At 48.6% G+C, this 20,917-nt stretch overlaps 2 protein-coding genes across 3 annotated transcripts; both read right to left on the bottom strand.

The window, feature by feature from the left end:
• Positions 1–190: 190 nt before the first annotated feature.
• On the bottom strand, positions 191–13,371 carry COPS6 (COP9 signalosome subunit 6). 2 transcript variants are annotated; one of them, XM_033086747.2, is made up of 11 exons: positions 13,283–13,371; positions 12,525–12,650; positions 10,901–11,032; positions 9,800–9,888; positions 8,472–8,534; positions 8,285–8,332; positions 5,807–5,921; positions 4,459–4,551; positions 2,600–2,700; positions 856–1,008; positions 191–669 (listed from the first exon to the last, which is right to left on the bottom strand). In XM_033086747.2, exons 1-10 carry the CDS (start codon positions 13,299–13,301, stop codon positions 868–870), a joined length of 927 nt encoding a protein of 308 aa, XP_032942638.1. In that variant the 5' UTR covers positions 13,302–13,371; the 3' UTR covers positions 191–669; positions 856–867. The 2 variants fall into 2 exon arrangements, with proteins under 2 accessions (XP_032942638.1, XP_032942637.1); XM_033086746.2 differs by lacking the exon at positions 191–669 and having other exon boundaries at positions 684–1,008.
• A 796-nt stretch (positions 13,372–14,167) lies between these two features.
• On the bottom strand, positions 14,168–20,631 carry LOC117011387 (CTD nuclear envelope phosphatase 1-like; the record flags this gene model as incomplete). Its single annotated transcript, XM_033086743.1, has 6 exons — positions 14,168–14,698; positions 16,545–16,629; positions 17,626–17,737; positions 19,609–19,725; positions 19,810–19,881; positions 20,578–20,631. Coding segments are annotated over 6 exons (501 nt in total), but the record flags the coding sequence as incomplete, so codon positions are not given.
• Positions 20,632–20,917: the final 286 nt, after the last annotated feature.

Genomic DNA, 20,917 nt, shown 5'->3' with positions numbered 1-20,917 from the left:
TGAGGCCACTCTTGGGGCATTTTTGGGAACTTTCTGGGGCCATTTTGGGGAGTTTTGGGCCCATTTTCAGCCCAATTTTTGGATGCTTTTGGCCCATTTTAGGGCAGTTTTAACCCCATTTTTAGCCCAATTTTTGGCCCATTTTTGGGTGATTTTGGGTGGTTTCTTATCCCATTTTTGGGTGTTTTTATCCCATTTTTTAATGTTTTTGGGTGGTTTTTGGGTGGTTTTGGGGTGATTTTGGGTGGTTTTATCCCATTTCTGGATGATTTAGGGTGGTTTTTGGGTGGGTTTTGGATGTTTTTGGGCAGTTTTTGGGTTATTTTCAGAAGAAGAGCCCCCTCATGCGCCGCCCGATGCCCTGGCGGTCGTAGAGCACGTTGAATTTGTTCACAAACTGGGTGTTATCCCATTTCTGGGTGGGTTTTATCCCATTTTTGGATGATTTAGGGTGGGTTTAGGATATTTTTGGGATGTTTTTGGGATATTTTTGGATGGCTTTTAGAAGAAGAGCCCTCTCATGCGGCGCCCGATGCCCTGGCAGTCGTACAGCACGTTGAATTTGTACATCAGGAATTGGGTTTTATCCCATTTTTGGATGATTTAGGATGGTTTTTGGGTGGGTTTTACCCCATTATTAGGATGTTTTTGGGATGTTTTTGGGATATTTTTGGGTGTTTCTCAGAAGAACAGCCCCCTCATGCGCCGCCCGATGCCCTGGCGGTCGTAGAGCACGTTGAATTTGTTCACAAACTGGTTTCTATCCCATTTCTGGGTGGGTTTTATCCCATTTTTGGATGATTTAGGATGGTTTTTGGGTGGTTTTACCCCATTATTAGGATGTTTTTGGGTTATTTTGGATGGTTTTCAGAAGAACAGCCCCCTCATGCGGCGGCCGATGCCCTGGCGGTCGTAGAGCACGTTGAATTTGTTCACAAACTGGTTCATGGTGTTGCAGGTCTTGGTGATGGTGCCCAGGTAGGCCATGAGCCCCACGTCGTTGCATTGCTGGGGGAAATCAGGAAAAAATGGGGAAAAAAACGGGAAATTCAGAATTTTGGGGGGGTGTTCCTTAAAAATCTGGGGGGTTTTGGTAAAATCTGGGAGGTTTTGGGGGGAAAATGGGAATTTTGGGAAAAATGTGGGAGGTTTGGGGGGAAATTGGGGAGTTTTTTGGGGAAATTTGGGAGTTCTTAGGAGTTTTTGGGAAAAAAACGGGAATTTTGGGGGAAATCTGAGAGGTTTTAGGGAAAAACTGGGGAGGTTTTGGGGGAAATTGGGGAATTTTTAGGAGTTTTGGGGGGAAAAAAAGGAATTTTGGGGAAAGATCTGGGAGGTTTTAGGGAAAATCTGGGAGTTTTTGGGAGGTTTGGGTGAATTTCTGGTGATTTTGGGTGGGTTTGGGTGGGATTTTGGGGGATTTAGGGTGGATTTTGGGTGAATTTGGGTAATTTTGGGGTGGTTTGGGTGTTGTTGGGAGGATTTTGGGTGAATTTTGGGTGGATTTTGTTGGATACAGGTGATTTTAGGGAATTTTGGGTGGAGTTGGTTGGATTTCTGAGGATTTTGGGACATTTTGGGTGGGATTTTGAAGTATGTTGGATTATTTTGATTTATTTTAGAATATTTTGGGTTGGATTTTGGATTATTTAGGATTATTTTGGATTATTTTGGGTTCTTTACTCACATCATAGAAATCAGTTTTGAATTTCTCCGTGCTGAGCACGGGCAGGCAGTGGCACAGGGCAGGGGCTGGGATGGATTTTGGGGTGGATTTTGGGATATTTAGGATTATTTTGGTTTATTTTGGGTTCTTTACTCACATCATAGAAATCAGTTTTGAATTTCTCAGTGCTCAGCACGGGCAGGCAGTGGCACAGGGCAGGGGCTGGGGTGGATTTTGGATTATTTTGGGTGGGATTTCGGTGTATTTTGGATTATTTTAAATTATTTTAGAATACTTTGGGTGGGATTTTGTATTATTTTGAATTATTTTAGAATATTTTGGGTTGGATTTTGGATTATTTAGGATTATTTTGGATTATTTTGGGTTCTGTACTCACATCATAGAAGTCAGTTTTGAATTTGTCCGTGCTCAGCACGGGCAGGCAGTGGCACAGAGCAGGGGCTGGGGGGGATTTTGGATTATTTTGAATTATTTTAGAATATTTTGGGAAGGATTTAGGATTATTTAGGATTATTTAGGATTATTTTGTGTTCTGTACTCTCATCATAGAAGTCAGTTTTGAATTTCTCCGTGCTGAGCACGGGCAGGCAGTGGCACAGGGGGATATTTTGGGATATTTTGGATTATTTAAGATTATTTAGGATTATTTTGGGTTGTTTTGGGTTCTTTACTCACATCATAGAAGTCAGTTTTGAATTTCTCCGTGCTCAGCACGGGCAGGCAGTGGCACAGGGGGATATTTTGGGATATTTAGAATTATTTATGATTATTTTAGGTTTTTTACTCACATCATAGAAATCAGTTTTGAATTTCTCCGTGCTGAGCACGGGCAGGCAGTGGCAGAGCGCAGGGGCTGGGGGATATTTTGGATTATTTAAGATTATTTAGGATTATTTTAGGTTTTTTACTCACATCATAAAAGTCAGTTTTGAATTTCTCTGTGCTCAGCACGGGCAGGCAGTGGCAGAGCGCGCAGGCCTCCCGCAGGATCTCGTGGTTGAACGGAACCTCCCCTGAATCGGGGCCACAAAAACAAAATTCGGGTTCAGGGGAACCTCAGAACGCACCAGGGACCCCAAAAACCACAAAATCCACCCCAAAAAACCCCAAAACTCCCCCAAAAATTCAGGAAAAAATCCCCCCAAATCCCAGCCCCCTCCCAGCCCCTCTGGAGTCCCCCAGGGTCTCAGAAAACCCCAAATTTGGGAAAATAAACTCTAAAAATTTAGAAAAAAAACCCTGAAATCTGCAAAAAATCCTCCCAAAACTCCCTAAAGCCACCTCAAAAAAATCCTAAAAAAATCCCAAATAAATCCCAGCCCCTCTGGAGCCCCCCAGGGTCTCAGAAAATCCCAAATTTGGGAAAAAAACACTAAAAATTTAGAAAAAAAATTCCAAAATCTGTAAAAAATCCCCTCTAAAAGTCAATAAAACCCCTCAAAAAAATAATATAAAAATCCTAAAAAATCCTAAAAAAATCCCAAATAAATCCCAGCCCCCCTGGACCCTCCCAGGGTGTCAGAAAACCCCAAATTTAGGAAAAAAAACTTGAAATATATTTAAAAAAATGAGAAAAAAATCCCATAAACACAGAAAAAAATCACTAAAACCCCCCAAAAAATTCAGGAAAAAATCCTAAAAAAATCCAAAAAAATCCCTAAAAAAATCCTAAAAAAATCCAAAAAAAATCCTAAAAAATCCTAAAAAATCCCTAAAAAAATCCTAAAAAAAATCCCTAAAAAAATCCTAAAAAAATCCTAAAAAAATAAAAAAAAAAATCCTTAAAAAAATCCAGAAAAATCCAGAAAAATCCCTAAAAAAATCCTAAAAAAATCCAAAAAAATCCTAAGAAAATCCTAAAAAAAATCCTAAAAAAATTCCTAAAAAATGCTAAAAAAATACAAAAAAAATCCTAAAAAATCCCAAATAAATCCCAGCCCCTCTGGACCCTCTCAGGGTCTCAGAAAACCCCAAATTTGGAAAAATAAACTCTAAAAATTTAGAAAAAAAATTCCAAAATCTGTAAAAAATCCCCTCTAAAAGTCAATAAAACCCCTCAAAAAATTCAGGAAAAATCCCAAATAAATCCCAGCCCCTCTGGAACCCCACCAGGGTTTGGGAAAATCCCAAATTTGGGAAAAAAACCTTGAAATATATTTAAAAAAATGAGAAAAAAATCCCATAAACACAGAAAAAAATCACTAAAACCCCCCAAAAAATTCAGGAAAAAATCCTAAAAAAATCCTAAAAAATCCTAAAAAAATCCTAAAAAAATCCTTAAAAAATCCAAAAAAAACCCTAAAAAAATCCTAAAAAAATTAAAAAAAACTCCTAAAAAAATCCAAAAAAATCCTAAAAAAATCCTAAAAAAAAAAAAAATCTTAAAAAAATCCTAAAAAATCCTAAAAAAATCCAAAAAAAATCCTAAAAAAATCCTAAAAAAATAAAAAAAAATCCCTAAAATAATCCTTTAAAAATAAAAAAAAAAAACCCTAAAAAATTCTAAAAAAATCCTAAAAAAATAAAAAAAAATCCAAAAAAATCCCTAAAACAATCCTAAAAAAATAAAAAAAATTAAAAAAAAATCCTAAAAAAATCCAAAAAAAATCCTAAAAAAATCAAAAAAAAAAAAAAAATCCTAAAAAAAATCCTAAAAAAAATCCTAAAAAATCCTAAAAAATTCCCAAATAAATCCCAGCCCCCCTGGACCCCCCCAGGGTGTCAGAAAAACCCCAAATTTTGTTTTTTTTTGTTTTCTCCCCATTTCTCACCGTTCTCAGCCGCCCTGACGTACTCCAGGATGAGGCGCACGCGGCTGTGCAGCATCTTGATGGCGCTGTGCTGGGCGATCAGGTGCTCTGCCACTTTTGGGGACAATTTGGGACATTTTGGGGAACTTTTCTGGGGTTTGGGGATGGAAAAAAACCCAAAAATCGACCCCCAAAACCCCCCCTGGGGATGGGGTTGGAGTTTGGCCAAAATGGGACCCAAAAAAATTTCACAGAAATAAAAAAATAACAAAAAAACTCCCCAAAAAAACCCCAAACCCCACAAAAAATGCTCAATTTCTGCCCCCCAAAAACCCCAAAACTGGTTTTTTTTTTTTTCACTGGAGTTTTGGTTTTTTTCAGTGGAGTTTTTGGGGTGGAATTTTGGGGTTTTGGGGGCAGAGTTTGGGGTTTTTCCCACCCAAATTTTGGATTTTTCTAACACAGACTCTGGGGATTTTTTTCTCGTTTTGGGGTTGGAGTTTGGGGTGGATTGTGATGATTTTGGGGGTGAATTTGGGGTGAATTGTGAGGATTTTGGGGTGAATTCCCTGGATTTTGGGGTTGGATTTTGGGGTGAAATGTGATGATTTTGGGATGGATTTTGGGGTGAATTCCCAGGATTTAGGTTTGGATTTTGGGGTGAATTTTGGGGTGAATTGTGATGTTTTTGGGGTTGGATTTGGGATGAAATGTGAGGATTTTGGGGTTGGATTTTGAGGCGAATTCCCAGATTTTGGAGTGAAATGTGATGATTTTGGGGTGAATTCCCAGGATTTTGAGGTGAAATGTGATGATTTTGGGGTTGGATTTTGGGGTGGATTATGATGATTTCAGGTCTCACCTGTGCTGTTCTCCCCTCCCCCTGTCACAGTTTGGGGTTCCCAGTTTAGGGTTGGATTTTGTGGGTGAATTTTGGGGTGAATTGTGATGATTTTGGGGTGAATTTTGGGGTGAAATCCCTGGATTTTGGGGTGGATTTTGGGGTGAACTGTGAGGATTTTGAGGATTTTGGGGTGAATTATGATGATTTTGGGTCCCACCTGTGCTGTTCTCCCCTCCCCCCGTCGCTGTCTGATTTGGGGTGAATTTTGGGGTGAATTTTGGGGTGAATTTTGGGGTGAATTGTGATGATTTGGGGTCTCACCTGTGCTGTTCTCCCCTCCCCCTGTTGCTGTTTGAGGTTCCCAGTTTGGGGTGAATTTTGGGGTGAATTTTGGGGTGAATTGTGATGATTTCAGGTCCCACCTGTGCTGTTCTCCCCTCCCCCCGTCGCTGTTTGGGGTTCCCAGTTTAGGGTTGGATTTTGTGGGTGAATTTTGGGGTGAATTGTGATGATTTGGGGTCCCACCTGTGCTGTTCTCCCCTCCCCCCGTCGCTGTCATCCTGGCCACGTGATCCACCCCGATCCTCTCGGCCTCCTCGGTGGCCAAAGTGTAGGGGAGCTCAGCAAACAGCATGGTGGCCTGAAAGGGACAGAAATCATCCAAAATAATCCAAAATAATCCAAAATCACCCAGAAAATATCCTATAAATAGTGCCCAAGGTGTAGGGGAGCTCAGCAAACAGCATGGTGGCCTGGAGAAATAAAAATAATACAAAATAATCCAAAATAATCCAAAAAATATCCTATAAATGCTGCCCAAAGTGTAGGGCAGCTCAGCAAACAGCATGGTGGCCTGGAGAAATAATCCAAAATAAACCAAAATAATCCAAAAAATATCCTATAAATAGTGCCCAGGGTGTGGGGGAGCTCAGCAAACAGCATGGTGGCCTAAAAGGGACAAAAATAATCCAAAATAATCCAAATAATCAAAAAAATATTCTATAAATAGTGCCCAGGGTGTGGGGGAGCTCAGCAAACAGCATGGTGGCCTAAAAGGGACAAAAATCATCCAAAATAATGCAAAATAATGCAAAATAATCAAAAAAATATCCTATAAATACTGCCCAGGGTGTAGGGCAGCTCAGCAAACAGCATGGTGGCCTTGGGAAAAACAAAAATAATCCAAAATAAACCAAATAATCAAAAAAATATTCTATAAATACTGCTCAAGGTGTGGGGGAGCTCAGCAAACAGCATGGTGGCCTGGAAGGGACAAAAATAATCCAAAATAATCCAAAATAATCCAAAATAATCCAAATCATCCCAAAAAATATCCTATAAATAGTGCCCAAAGTGTAGGGGAGCTCAGCAAACAGCATGGTGGCCTTGGGAGAGAGAAAAATAATCCAAAATAATCCAAAATAATCCAAAATAATCAAAAAAATATCCTATAAATACTGCCCAGGGTATGGGGGAGCTCAGCAAACAGCATCGTGGCCTGGAGAAATAATCATAAATAATCCAAAATAATCCAAAATAATCCAAATCACCCAGAAAATATGCTATAAATACTGTTCAGGTGTGGGGGAGCTCAGCAAACAGCATGGTGGCCTGGAGAGAAATCATCCAAATTCATCCCAAAATAATCCCAAATCCAGCCCCAAAATCCACCCAAAACTCACCCAGAATCACCCAAAAAAAAAACCCAAAATCACCTCAACATTCACTGAAAATCGTCCCAAAACAGCCCCAAAATCACCCCCAAATCACCCCAAAATCACTCCAAAAATCACCCAAAATTCACCCCAAGACCAGCCCCAAAATCCCCCAAAGTTCACCCCAAATTTCCCCTCAAAATCCCTCAAATTTCCCCCAAAAATCCCCAAAGAAACCCCAAAATCCCAAATTCCCCCAAATTTCCCCCCCAAAATCCCAAATTTCCCCTCAAATTTCCCCCAAAAATCCCAAATTTCCCCTCAAAAATCTCCACAAAACCCCCAAAAAACCCCCAATTTCCCCCCAAACCCCTCAAATTTCGCTCCAAAATCCCTCAAATTCCCCCCAAAAATCCCCAACCCCCCAAAAAAACACCAAAAACCCCCAAATTCCCCCTCAAAAATCCCAAAACCCCCCAAAAATCCCAAATTTCCCTTCAAAAATCTCCTCAAAACTCCCCAAATTTCCCCTCAAAATCCCTCAAATTTCCCCCAAAAAATCCCAAATTCCCAACAACCCCAAATTCCCCCCAAAATCCCCAAACCCCCCCCAAAAGCCCCCAAAAATCCCAAATTTCCCCTCAAAACCCCCAAATTTCCCCCTCAAAATCCCTCAAATTTCCCCCAAAAATCCCCCAAAAAAAACCCAAAAATCCAAAATTCCCCCCAAAAATCTCCTCAAAACCCCTAAAAAACCCCAAATTTCCCCTCAAAATCCCCCTAAAAACCCCAAATTCCCCCCCAAAAACCCCAAATTCCCCCCCAAAATCCCCAAACCTCCCCAAAAATCCCAAATTTCCCCTCAAATTTCCCCCCAAAAATCCCCAAAACACCCCCCAAAAATCCCAAATTTCCCCCCAAAAACCCCGAATTTCCCCTCAAAAATCCCCAAAAAAACCCAAAAATCCCAAATTCCCCTCAAAAATCTCCTCAAAATCCCCCCAAAAACCTCAAATTCCCCCCCAAAAACCCCAAATTCCCCCCCAAAAACCCCAAATTCACCCTCAAAATCCCTCAAACTTCCCCCCAAAAATCCTTAAACTCCCCAAAAAAACCCAAAAATCCCAAATTTCCCCCCAAAAACCCCAAATTTCCCCCAAAAGCCCCAAATTTCCCCCTAAAAACCCTAAACCCCCCAAAAAAAAACCCCAAAAAAATCCCAAATTTCGCCCCAAACCCCCCAAATTTCGCTCCAAAAACCCCAAATTTCCCCTCAAAAATCCCCAAACTCCCCCAAAAAAACCCAAAACCCCCAAAAAATCCCAAATTCCCCCAACTCCAGACCCACCTCCCCGTTGATGATGTCGATCACGGACTCGAAGACGCTGACGGGGAGCTGGGGGGGAGGGGAGGGGACAGGAGGGGTCAGCCCCAAATTTGGGGATCCCAAATCTCAGAAAAACCCCAAAAATTTGGGATTTCTCTGCAGAATTGGGGTTTGACCCAAATTTGGGGTTTTTAAACCCAAAACTCACGTCAGTGTGCTTGGTCATGGGGTTGAGCTTCAGGAACAGGGGGCTCTCGATGATCTCACACACCTGGGGGGGAAAAATCCGAATTTTGGGGTCAGGAATTCCCAAAAAAAATCCCAAAGTGGGTTCAGGTTTTATGGGGGGTTGTTAAAATGTTCCTGGGAATTGGGGAAGTTTTGTTTAGGGTGGGGGGGAATTTTTAAAAAATTCCAAATGTGGGGTAGGGAGCCCCAAAATTTCTCTGAGAGGTCTCAAAAATTCACCAAAAAATACAAAAAAACCAAAAAAATTCCAACAAATTAAAAAAAAATCTCAAAAATTTCCCAAAAAGATCCCCAAAAATTCCCCAAAAAATCTCAAAAAATTCCCAATAAAAAAAATCCTTAAAAATTCCCAAAAATCCCCCCAAAAATCCCCAAAAATTTCCCAAAAAAATCCCCAAAACATCCCCCAAAATTCCCAAGAAAAGCTAAAAAAAAAATCTCAAAAAATTTTGCAAAAAATTTTAAAAAATCTCAAAAAATCCCCAACAAATCCAAAAACAAATCCCAAGAAATTCCCCAAAAAAATCCCCCAAAATTCCCAAAAAACCTCAAGAAATTCTAAAAAAATTCCCCAAAAAACAGTCAAAAAATGCCAAATAAATTCCCCAAAATTCCCAGAAATTCCAAAAAAATTCCACAAAACGCCTCAAAAATATCTCAAGACATTCTCAAAAAAAGTAAAAAACATTTCAAAAAATTCCCAAATATTTTTAAAAATCCCCTAAAAATAAAAATTTCAAAACAATTCCCCCCCAAAATTCCCTAAAAATTCCCAAGAAATTCCCAAAAATTTTCCCAAAAAAATTGCAAAAAAATCCCCTAAATATCCCCCAAAATTCCCAAAAAACCTCAAAAAATTTTCAAAAATTTCCCCAAAAAATCTTCAAAAATTCTCAAAAAATACAAAAAAATCCCCCCCAAAAATCCTAAAAAATTCCCCAAAAAATCTCAAAAAATTCCCCCAAAAATCTCAAAAAATTCCCCAAAAAAATCTTTAAAAATTTTCAAAAACTACAAAAAAATTACCCAAAAATCTCAAAAAATAAAAAAAATTTCAAAAAATTCCCCAAAAAAGTCTCAAAAAAATCTCCAAAATATCTTTTAAAATTCTCAAAAAATAAAAAAAAAATCCCCAAAAATCCCCAAAAAAATCTCAAAAAAATAAAAAAAAATTCCCTAAAAAATCTTTAAAAAATACAAAAAAAATCTCAAAAATTTCCCAAAAAAATCCCAAAAAAATCCCAAAATTCCCAAAAAAATCCCCAAATTCCCAAATTTCCCCCTGACCTGTTTGTGCACGTGGATGTCAGCGGGCTCAGGGGGTCCCCCTGTCGTGTACCACCCCAAAAACTCCAGGTCCTTGAACACCTGCTTGACTTTTTGGGGGAAAAAAATCAGGATTAGGGACTCTGGAACCCCCAAATTCTCTTAAATTCCCTCAAAATCCCCCAAAATCCCTTCAAAACCCCCCAAGATCTCATTCAAAATTCCCCAAAATCCACTCAAGTCCCTTCAAATCTCCCTAAATTTTTCCTGAGACCCCCAAAATTCCCCCAAATTCAGCTCACACTGCTCCTCCTTGGTGTAGCAGTACTCCTTGTCCATGAGCACATGTCCCCTGAGCCCCAAAATCCCCAAAAATCCACCTCAAATCCCCCCAAAATCCCCTCAAATCCCCCCAAAATCTACTCACAACCCCCAAAATCCACTCAAACCCCCCCAGAATTTTTCCTGGGACCCCCAAAATCCCCCCAAATTCAGCTCACACTGCTCCTCCTTGGTGTAGTAGCACTCCTTTTCCATGCACATTTGTCCCCCTGAACCCCAAAATCCCCTCAAATCCCCCCAAAAATCACCTCAAAATCCCCCCAAAATCCCCTCAAATTCCCCCAAAATCTACTCAAACCCCCCAGAATTTTTCCTGGCACCCCCAAACACAGCTCACACTGCTCCTCCTTGGTGTAGCAGTACTCCTTGTTGATGAGCATGTGTCCTCTGAACCCCAAAATCCCCTCACAACCCCCCAAAAATCACCTCAAATCCCCCCAAAATCTACTCACAACCCCCCAAAATCTACTCAAACCCCCCAAAATTTTCCTGAGACCCCCAAAATCCCCCCAAATTCAGCTCACACTGCTCCTCCTTGGTGCAGCAGTACTCCTTGTTGATGACCATGTCTCCCCAAGTCCCAAACCCCCCAAAAATCACCTCAAATGCCCCCAAAATCCCCTCAAAACCCCCCAAAATCTACTCAAACCCCCCCAGAATTTTCCCTGGGACCCCCAAAACCCCCCAGAATTTTTTCTGGGACCCCCAAAACCCCCCAGAATTTTTTCTGGGACCCCCAAACCCCCCCAGAATTTTTCCTGGCACCCCAACTCAGCTCACACTGCTCCTCCTTGGTGTAGTAGTACTCCTTGTCGATGAGCACGTGTCCCCCCGAGCCGTGGGCCAGCAGCTCGAAGGAATTCATCACCTCGATGTTCCGGCCCTCCTGGCGCCCGATCAGAGCCCCAATCACTGAAAAAATGGGGGGGTGGGGGATTTGGGGGGGGTCCTGGAGGTGTTTTGGGGGTCCTGAGGGGGTCCTGAGGGGGTTTGGGGGGTCCTGGGGGGGTTTGGGGGGATCCTGAGTGTTTTGGAAAGGTCCTGGAGGGGTTTGGGGGAATCCTGAAGGGGTTTTAGGGGGTCCTGGAGAAGTTTTGGGGGATCCTAGAAGGTTTTTGGAAGATTCTGGAAGGGTTTTGGAAGATCTTGGAGGGGTTTGGGGGGGTCCTGAGGGTGTTTTGAGGGTCCTGGAGAAGTTCTGGGTGGTCCTAGAAGGTTTTTGGAAGATTCTGGAAGGGTTTGGGGGGTACTGAAGGGATTTAGAGGGGGAGTTGGAGGAATTTGGGAGGTCCTGGAAGGGTTTTGGAAGATCCTGGAGGGGTTTAGAGGGTCCTGGAAGGGTTCTGGGAGGCTCTTGAAGGGTTTTGGAGGGTCCTGGAAGGGTTTTGGAAGATCCTAGAGTGGTTTGGGGAGGTCCTGGGGGTGTTTTGGGGGTCCTGAAGAGGTTCTGGGGGGTCCTAGAAGAGTTTTGGAAAGGTCCTGGAGGTGTTTGGAGGGTCCTGGAGGGGTTTGGGGGGGGTCCCAGAATGGTTTTGGGGGGTCCTAGAAGGTTTTTGGAAGATCCTGGAGTGGTTTGGGGGGGTCCTGCAGAAGTTTTGGGGGGCTCTGGGGAAGTTTTGGGGGATCCTGAGAATTTTGGAAAGTTCCTGAAGGGATTTTGGAAGATCCTGGAGGGGTTTTGGAAGATCTTGAAGGGTTTGGGGGGGTCCCAGAATGGTTTCGGGGGGTCCTGGAATGGTTTTGGAAGATCCTGGAGGGGTTTGGGGGGGTCCTGAGGATGTTTTGGGAGGTCCTGGAGAAGTTTTGGCGGATCCTGAGTGTTTTGGAAAGTTCCTGAAAGGGTTTTGGAGAATCCTGGAAAGGTTTAGAGGATCCTGGAAGGGTTTGGGAGGCTCCTGGAGGAGTTTTGGGAGGTTCTGGAAGGATTGAGAAGATTCTGGAGAAGTTCTGGGGAATCCTGGAAGGGTTTTAGGGGGTACTGGAAGGGCTTGGAGAATCCTGAAGGGTTTGGAGGGTCCTGGAAGGGTTTTGGAAGATCCTGGAGAGGTTTGGAGGGTCCTGGAAAAGTCCTGAAAGATTCTGGAGCTGTTTGGAGGGTCCTGGAGGGGTCTGGGGCGGGCCCCAGAATGGTTTTGGGGGGGTCCTGGAAGGGTTTTGGAAGATCCTGGAGGAGTTTGGGGGATCCTGGAAGGGTTTTGGGGAATCCTGAGGGAATTTGAGGCATCCTGGGGAGACCCCAAAAGAGATTTAAGTAAAAGTTTCGGGGATTTAGGAAAGGTTTCAATGTTCCCGGTGTGGAATTCGGGGCCCATTTGGAAATTCTTGGGAAATACATTTGGAAAATATTTAAGGAAATGTTTTTGAGGGATATTTTAGGGAACATTTTTAGGGATTTTCCCCTCACCCTGCCCGTTTCGGCCCTCCTGGGAGCGCAGGCGGATCCAGTGGTCGGAGATGTTGAGGATGACCAGGGGGTGCAGGGCCACGGACACGCTGCCGGTCACTCCTCCGGCCATCACCTGCGCCACGCCTGCCAAAACCGGGGAAATCCGGGATTTTGGGGGGAATTACGGGGATTTGGGGGAATTCTGGGGGATTTGGGGCCATTCCTGGGGGCTTTGGGGCTCCCCTCAGATTTTTCCCCCTCACGATCCGCCCATCCCGAGGCCATTCCCGATGGTTTTGGGACTCGCCTCAGATTTTTTCCCCTCACGATTTGCCCATCTCTGTGTCATTCCCGTTATTCCCTGTGGTTCTGGGGCTCCCCTCACGTTTTTTCCTCTCACGATTCGCCCCATCCCGGTGCCGTTCCCGCTATACCCGAGGCCATTCCCAGTGGTTTTGGAGCTCCCCTCAGATGTTTTCCCCTCACGATCTGACCATCCAGAGGCCATTCCCGTTATTCCTGGTGCCGTTCCTGTTATTCCCGAGGCCATACCTGGTGGTTTTGGGGCTCCCCTCAGGTTTTTTCTCCTCACGATTTGCCCCATTCCCGGTGCCATTCCCGCTGCTCCCGCCGTTCCCTGCCCCATCGCTCCGTTACTCCCGAGGCCATTCCCGGTGGTTTTGGAGCTCCCCTCAGATTTTTTCCCCTCACGATCTGCCCCATCCCGGTGCCATTCCCGTTAATCCCCCCGCCATTCCCGCTGCTCCCGCCGCTACCTGCCCCATCCACCTCCATGCCGCCGTTGTTCCCGGCGCTCCCGGTGCCGTTCCCGGTGCTCCCGGGACCCCCGCCGGCCCCCGCCCCTCCCCCGCAGGAGCCACCGCCTCCCGGCGCCGCCGCCGCCATCTTGGGGCCCTCACGGGGCATGCGCGGATATGTAAGGGGCGGGGCTTAAACAAAACGGATCCTGATTGGACAACGCTCCTGGTGGGCGGGACCTTAAGGAGGAGGGGCTTTGATGCAGAGCTGTGATTGGGAAATGTGCTAAAAGGGCGGAGCTTTAAAGGGCGGGACGCGAGACCTGAGCTCTGATTGGTCAATGCTTTAAGGGGCGGGCGCTTACGGAATTGCGCATGCGCAATGGGAAAAGACGAGTCCCAATTCCTTCATAGAATTTCCCAGTTTAGCCCAGTTCCCCCCCCAGTTTATCCCAGTTTCCTCCCGGTCCGTCGTAGGGCCCGCGCCGCTGCCCACGGCGCTACGTGAACGGGCTCAGGTTACGGCAATGGCGGAGCGCCACGCAAATAGCGTTAAAACGCCGCCACTGCCGTCAGTGCTACGTAACTTGCGTAAACACTCCGCAATTGCCCTCAGCGCTACGCAAGTGGCGTAAGGACCCCACCATTGCCCTCAGCGCTACGGAAACGGCGCAAGGACCGCGCTGCCCGCCGCGATTCCGCACGGAAACAGCGCAAAACCTTCCCCGGCCCCCGTTAACGGCGGTGCCGGGAGGGCTCGGGGGGTCCCGGTAACCGGGGAAGGGTCCCGGTAACGGCGGAAGGCGCGAAATAACCAGGCCGTGCGTGATGACGTCACTCGGCCACGTGACAGGCGCGGCTGGAGCGGAGGCGTGGTCAGAGAAAAAGGGGCGGAGTCAGCGCTGAGGTGGACGGAACCATTGTGGGATGAAAACGGGGGGGGCACGGCGCAAAGAGCCCCCCCCCAAATGGGTCTGGGGGCGGCACAAAGACCCCCCAGAATGGGTCTGGGGGCGGCACAGGAACCACAGAGACGCCGCGAGTGGGACCAAGGGCTTTTAAAAACACGGGGGGGGGCTCCCAAGTGTCCGTCTGTCCGGGAGGGGGAGGGGCGGCCCCCAAAAGCCCCTCCCCCCCAAAAAGCCCCCAATTCAGGCACGTTGGGGGGGGGTGGAGGGGGGCAGAGACCCCTCCCCCCAAAATTCAACCCCCCCCAAAAAAACGAGGGGGAGGGGGCGCAGAGTCCGGCCCGGGGGGGGGTCCCGGGGTCCCCCCGGTGCTGGCGCGGTGGGGGAGGGGCGGTCCCCGTGCTGTCCCCAGGGGGGTCCGGGGGTCCCGTCCGGGGGTCCCGGGGGGTCCCGGCGGCTCCGGGGTCACCACAGGCGGTGCTGGTGAAGGTTCCGGCTCAGCACGGAGCGAACGTCGGCCGTGAACCTGAATTTGGGGAGGGGGACACGTGGTGAGACCCCCCCCCCCGGGAGGAGTGATAATGGGAGAGTCCAAAGGGGAAACCCCAAAATCTTCTGGGGTGGCCCCAAAATTGGGTGGGAAATCCCCCCAAAAAACAGCAGGGATGGTTTAAAGTGCCCCAAAATTCCCCCAGGATCCCCAAAATCCCATCCAGGACCCCCAAAATCCCATCCAGGATCCCCAAAACCCCCCCAGGACCCCCAAAATCCCCCCCAGGATCCCCAAAATCCCATCCAGGACCCCCCAAAATCCCTTCTAGGACCCCCTAAATCCCCTCCAGGATCCCCAAAATCCCATACAGGACCCCCAAAATTCTGCCCAGGATCCCCAAAAATGACCTTTAGGACCCCAAAAAGGACTTCAGGATCTTCCAGGACCCCCCAAATCCCCCCTAAACCTTCCAGGACCCTCCAAACCCTTCCAGGACCCCCCAAATCACCCTCAAACCCCTCCAAGACCCCCCCCCAAATCCATCCAGGACCCCCAAAACCCTTCCTGGATCCCCCCAATTCCCCCACTAAAACCTTTCAGGATCCCCAAAATCCCCCCAAGACCCCCCCCAAATCCCTGCAGGACCCCCTAAACCCTTCCAGGACCACCCCCCAAATCCTCCCCAAACCCCCTTAAACCCCTCCAGGACCCCCCCAAATCCTTCCAGGACCTCCCCCCAAATCACCCTCAAACCCCCCAAAACTCCTCTGAGCCCCCCTAAATCCCCTCCCAGACCCCCAAATCCCCCCCAGGACCCCCCCAAATCCCCCCCAAACTCTTCCAGGACCCCCCAAATCCCCCTAAAACCCCTCCAGGGCCCCCCCAAATCCCCCCAGGGCCCCCCAAATTCCCCCAGGACCCCCCCCAAATCCTCCCCAAACCCTGCAGGACCCCTCTGAGTTCCCCCAAATCCCCTGCAGAACCCCCAAATCACTCCCAAACCCTTCCAGGACCCCCCCAAAATCATCCTCAAACCCCTCCAGGACCCCCCAAACCCCTCCAGGATCCCCAAAATCCCCCCAGGACCCCCCCAAATTCCCCCCAGGACCCCCCAAATCTCCCCCAAACCCCTCCAGGACCCCCCAAACCCATCCAGAACCCCTCAAATCCCCCCCAAACCCCTCCAAGGACCCCCACAAATCCCCCTAGGACCCCTCAAACCCTTCCAGGACCCCTCAACCCTCCCCAAACCCCTCCAAGGATCCCCCAAATCCCCCCCAAACCCCTCCAAGGACCCCTCAAACCCTTCCAGGACCCCCCAAAACCCTTCCAGGACCCCTCAAATCCCCCCCAAACCCCTTCCAGGACACCCCAAATGCCCCCCAGGACCCCTCAAAACCCTTCCAGGACCCCTCAACCCCCCCTAAATCCCTTCCAGAACCCTCCAAGACTGCCCCAAACCCTTCCAGGACCCCCCCAAATCCCCCTAAATCCCCCCAGGACTCCCCCAATTTCCCCCAGGACCCCCCAAATCACCCTAAACCCATCCAGGAGCCCCCAAATCCCCCCCAAATCCCTTCCAGGACCCCCCAAACCCATCCAGAACCCCTCAAATCCCCCCCAAACCCCTCCAAGGACCCCCCAAATGCCCCCCAAAACCCTTCCAGGACACCCCAAATGCCCCCCAGGACCCCCCAAACCCTTCCAGGACCCCTCAACCCCCCCCAAACCCCTTCCAGGACCCCCCAAATCCCCTTCAAATCCCCCCAGGACCCCCAAATCCCCCCCAAAACCCTTCCAGGACCCCCCCAAACCCCTCCAGGACCTCCCAAATCCCCCCAGGACCCCCCAAATTCCCCCCAGACCCCCCCAGCCGCACCTGAGCGCGTCCAGCATGGGCAGCAGGTTGAGCAGGGCCGTGTCCCCGGGGTCACTGAACCATGACTTGATGGGGATGGCGTTGTCTGGGGAAAATTTGGGGGGTTTTTTGGGGGGGTCCTGGGGGGCTTTTGGGGGTCCCAGGGAAATTTGGGACATTTTTGGGGGTCCTGGGGGAGTTCTGGGGGGATTTGGGGGTCCTGGGGGGATTTTTGTGGGGTTTTGGGGGGGTCCTGGGGATTTGGGGGGGTTTTTGGGGGTCCCCAGGGGATTTGGGGTCATTTTTGGGGGTCCCCAGGGAGTCCTGGGGGGGAATTTGGAGCGGATTCTGGGGAATATTTTTGGGGATAATTTGGGGATTTTTTTGGGATCATTTTGGGATAATCTCAGGAATATTTTGGGAATTTTTGGGGATATTTTTGGGATAATTTTGAGATATTTTTGGGAATTCTTAGGGGAATATTTTGGGAATAATTTTGGGGTATTTTTTGGATAATTTCAGGAATATTTTGAGATAATTTTGGGATATTTTTTGGATGTTTCAGGTACCTGGGTGGCTCCTGTAGGCCCTGGGGGAGTTGTCCAGGATGACGACGCTGGGGTGGATTTGGGGGAATATTTCAGGATATTTTTTGGATAATTTCAGGAATATTTAGGGATTTTTTTTTATAATTTCAGGAATATTTTGTGATATTTTTTGGATCTTTTTGGGATATTTTTTTGCATATTTTGAGTACCTGGGTGGCTCCTGTAGGCCCCGGGGGAGTTGTCCAGGATGACGATGCTGGGGTGGATTTTGGGGATATTTTTGGGATATTTTTTGGATAATTTCAGGAATATTTTGGGATATTTTCTGGATATTTTTGGGATGATTTGTGGAATATTTTTGGTGTGATTTTTGGATGTTTCAGGTACCTGGGTGGCTCCTGTAGGCCCCGGGGGAGTTGTCCAGGATGACGATGCTGGGGTGGATTTTGGGGATATTTTTGGGATATTTTTGGAATATTTTAGGATAATTTCAGGACTATTTTAGGATATTTTTTGGGATATATTTTGGGATATTTTCTGGGATATTTGGGTACCTGGGTGGCTCCTGTAGGCCCCGGGGGAGTTGTCCAGGATGACGATGCTGGACAGGTCACTGTGCACCACCGACAGGTCCTTGATGTAACTGCCCAGCTCCAGCGTGCAGTGCTGGGGGAGAGGGGTCAGGGACAAGCCCAAAACACCTGGGCACAGCCAGGGCCACGCCCAGTGCACCTGGGCACTGCCCCAACACACCTGGGCAGAGCCAGGGACACACCCAACACACCTGGGCACCGCCCCAACACACCTGGGCACACCTGGGCACCGCCCCAACACACCTGGGCACTGCCCCAGCACACCTGGGCACACCCCCAACACACCTGGGCACACCCTCAACACACCTGGGCACTGCCCCAACACACCTGAGCACTGCCCCAGCACACCTGGGCACCGCCAGGGACACACCCACCGCACCTGGGCACACCTGGGCACAGCCCCAGAACACCTGGCACCGCCAGTGACACACCCACCACACCTGGGCACAGCCAGGGACACACCCACCACACCTGGGCACTGCCCCAACACACCTGAGCACACCTGGGCAGAGGCAGGGACATACCCAGAACACTTGGGCACACCTGGGCACTGCCCCAACACACCTGGGCACCCCCCCAGAACACCTGGGCACACCTGGGCAGAGGCAGGGACACACCCAGAACACCTGGGCACACCTGGGCAGAGGCAAGGACACACCCAACACACCTGGGCACCGCCCCAGCACACCTGGGCACTGCCCCAACACACCTGGGCACACCCCCAACACACCTGGGCACTGCCCCAACACACCTGGGCACTGCCCCAACACACCCAGGCACAGCCAGGGCCACGCCCAGTGCACCTGGGCACTACCCCAACACATCTGGGCACCCCCTCAGAACACCTGGGCAGAGCCAGGGACACACCCAGCACACCTGGGCACCACCCCAACACACCTGGGCACACCCCCAACACACCTGGGCACCCCCCCAGAACACCTGGGCACACCTGGGCAGAGGCAGGGACACACCCAGCACACCTGGGCACCCTTGCAGAACACCTGGGCACAGCCAGGGACACACCCAACACACCTGGGCACCGCCCCAACACACCTGGGCACCCCCCTAGAACACCTGGGCACACCTGGGCACTGCCCCAGCACACCTGGGCAGGGTCAGGGCCACACCCACCACACCTGGGCATGGCCACAGCACACCTGGACACCCCTGGGGACACACCCAGCACACCTGGGCACCCCTCCAGAACACCTGGACACAGCCAGGGACACTTGGGACACACCCAGGGACACACCCAGCACACCTGGGACATGCCCAGGGTCACAACTGACCACATCCACCTCACCTGCCCAGGTGTGTCCCATACCTGTCTCACCTGTCCCAGGTGTGCTGTCTGTCCCATACCTGTCCCAGGTGTGCCCAGGTGTGTCCTATACCTGTCTCATCTGTCCCAGGTGTGTCTCACCTGTCCCATACCTGTCTCACCTGTCCTAGGTGTGCTGTCTGTCCCATACCTGTCCCAGGTGTGTCCCATACCTGTCTCACCTGTCCCAGGTGTGCTGTCTGTCCCATACCTGTCCCAGGTGTGTCCCATACCTGTCTCACCTGTCCCAGGTGTGCTGTCTGTCCCATACCTGTCCCAGGTGTGTCTCACCTGTCCCATACCTCTGTCTCACCTGTCCCAGGTGTGTCTCACCTGTCCCATACCTGTCTCATCTGTCCCAGGTGTGTCCCATACCCGTCCCAGGTGTGCCCAGCTGTGCCCAGGTGTGTCTCACCTGTCTCAGGTGTGCAGTTCCTGTCTCACCTGTCTGTAGTATCTCCTGTTGAGGATGCTGCGGTTGTTGTCGAGCTGCCCTGCCCAGGTGTGTCCTGTACCTGTCCCAGGTGTGCCCAGCTGTGCTGTCTGTCCCATACCCGTCCCAGGTGTGCCCAGCTGTGCCCAGGTGTGTCTCACCTGTCCCAGGTGTGCAGTTTGTGTCTCACCTGTCTGTAGTATCTCCTGTTGAGGATGCTGCGGTTGTTGTCGAGCTTGTCGGCCACGGCGCAGCCGTAAATCTCCATGGAGGCCGTGAACACGACCAGCTCGTACCACTGGCTCACCTGGGGGGAAAATGGGGAAATTTAGGAATTTTGGGAATTCCAGAAGGGATCTGAGGTGGATTTGGGGGTTTTGGGGTCACTCACCACCTCGAGGAAGAAATCCACGTGGGGCCGTTTGTGCACGAAAAACCTCACGGGGTGTTTGTCAATCACCACCTGGAAACCCAAAAAAACCCCAAAATTACCCCAAAAAAACCCAGAATTATCCCAAAATCAGCCCCCAAAAAAACCCCAAATCAGAACCTCACGGGGTGTTTGTCAATCACCACGTGGACACCCAAAAATCTCAAAATTATCCCAAAATTATCCCCAAAATTATCCCAAAATCAGTTCCAAAAAATCCCCAAAATCAGCCCACAAAACCCCCCAAAAAACCCCAAAAATCTTCCTTTAAATCCCTTCCAAACCCCCTAAAATTTCCCAAATTGCCACAAATTTCCCCAATTTTCCCAAATTCCCCACTTTTTCCCTCAAACCTTGAGGATGAAGTCGGGGGGGGGGGGTCCCAGGCCGCACCGTGGGCCTCAGGACATCCCAAAAACTCCAAAAAATCTCAAAAAATCCCCAAAAAATCCCCAAAAAACCACCCAAAATTTTAAAAATCCCAAAAAAACCCCATAAATTTCCCCAATTTTCCCAAATTTCTGTTTTTTCCCCCCAAACCTTGAGGATGAAGTCGGGGGGGGGGGGTCCCAGGCCGCACCGTGGGCCTCAGGACACTCCAAAAACCCCAAAAAAACCCCAAAAAACCCAAAAATCCCTAAAAAAATACCTGAAAAATCCCTTTAAGTCCTTTCCAAACCCCATAAACCTTCTCTAATTTTCACAAATTCCCCATTTTTTGCCCCAAACCTTGAGGATGAAGTCGGGGGGAGTCCCAGGCCGCACCGTGGGCCTCAGGACACCCCAAAAAATCCCAAAATAAACCCAAAAAACTCCCAAAAACACCCAAAAAAACCCCCAAAAACCTCCAAAAAATCCCTCCAAATCCCTTCCAAACTTCCTAAAATTCCCCAATTTTCCCAAAATCCCACTTTTTTCTCTCCAACCTTGAGGATGAAATCAGGGCAGGGGGGTCCTGGGCCGCACTGTGGGCCTCAGGACACCCCAAAAACTCCAAAAAAACCCAAAAAAACCCCAAAACCCCCCAAAAAACTAAAAAAATACCTGAAAAATCCCTTTAAGTCCCTTC

The sequence above is a fragment of the Catharus ustulatus genome, unplaced genomic scaffold (assembly GCF_009819885.2).
Source record: "Catharus ustulatus isolate bCatUst1 unplaced genomic scaffold, bCatUst1.pri.v2 scaffold_129_arrow_ctg1, whole genome shotgun sequence".
Taxonomy (NCBI): Eukaryota; Metazoa; Chordata; class Aves; order Passeriformes; family Turdidae; genus Catharus; species Catharus ustulatus.
Note: the sequence above shows the minus strand (reverse complement) of the source record. Positions and strands in the feature narration are given on the sequence as shown.

Coding starts and splice junctions, on each gene's coding strand:
- COPS6 (XM_033086747.2), bottom strand. Junction 9,889..10,900: donor CTACACCAAGGAGGAGCAGT/GTGAGCTGAGTT, acceptor TCCCCCAAAAAG/TCAAGCAGGTGTTCAAGGAC. Junction 8,333..8,471: donor CCATGACCAAGCACACTGAC/GTGAGTTTTGGG, acceptor CCTCCCCCCCAG/CTCCCCGTCAGCGTCTTCGA.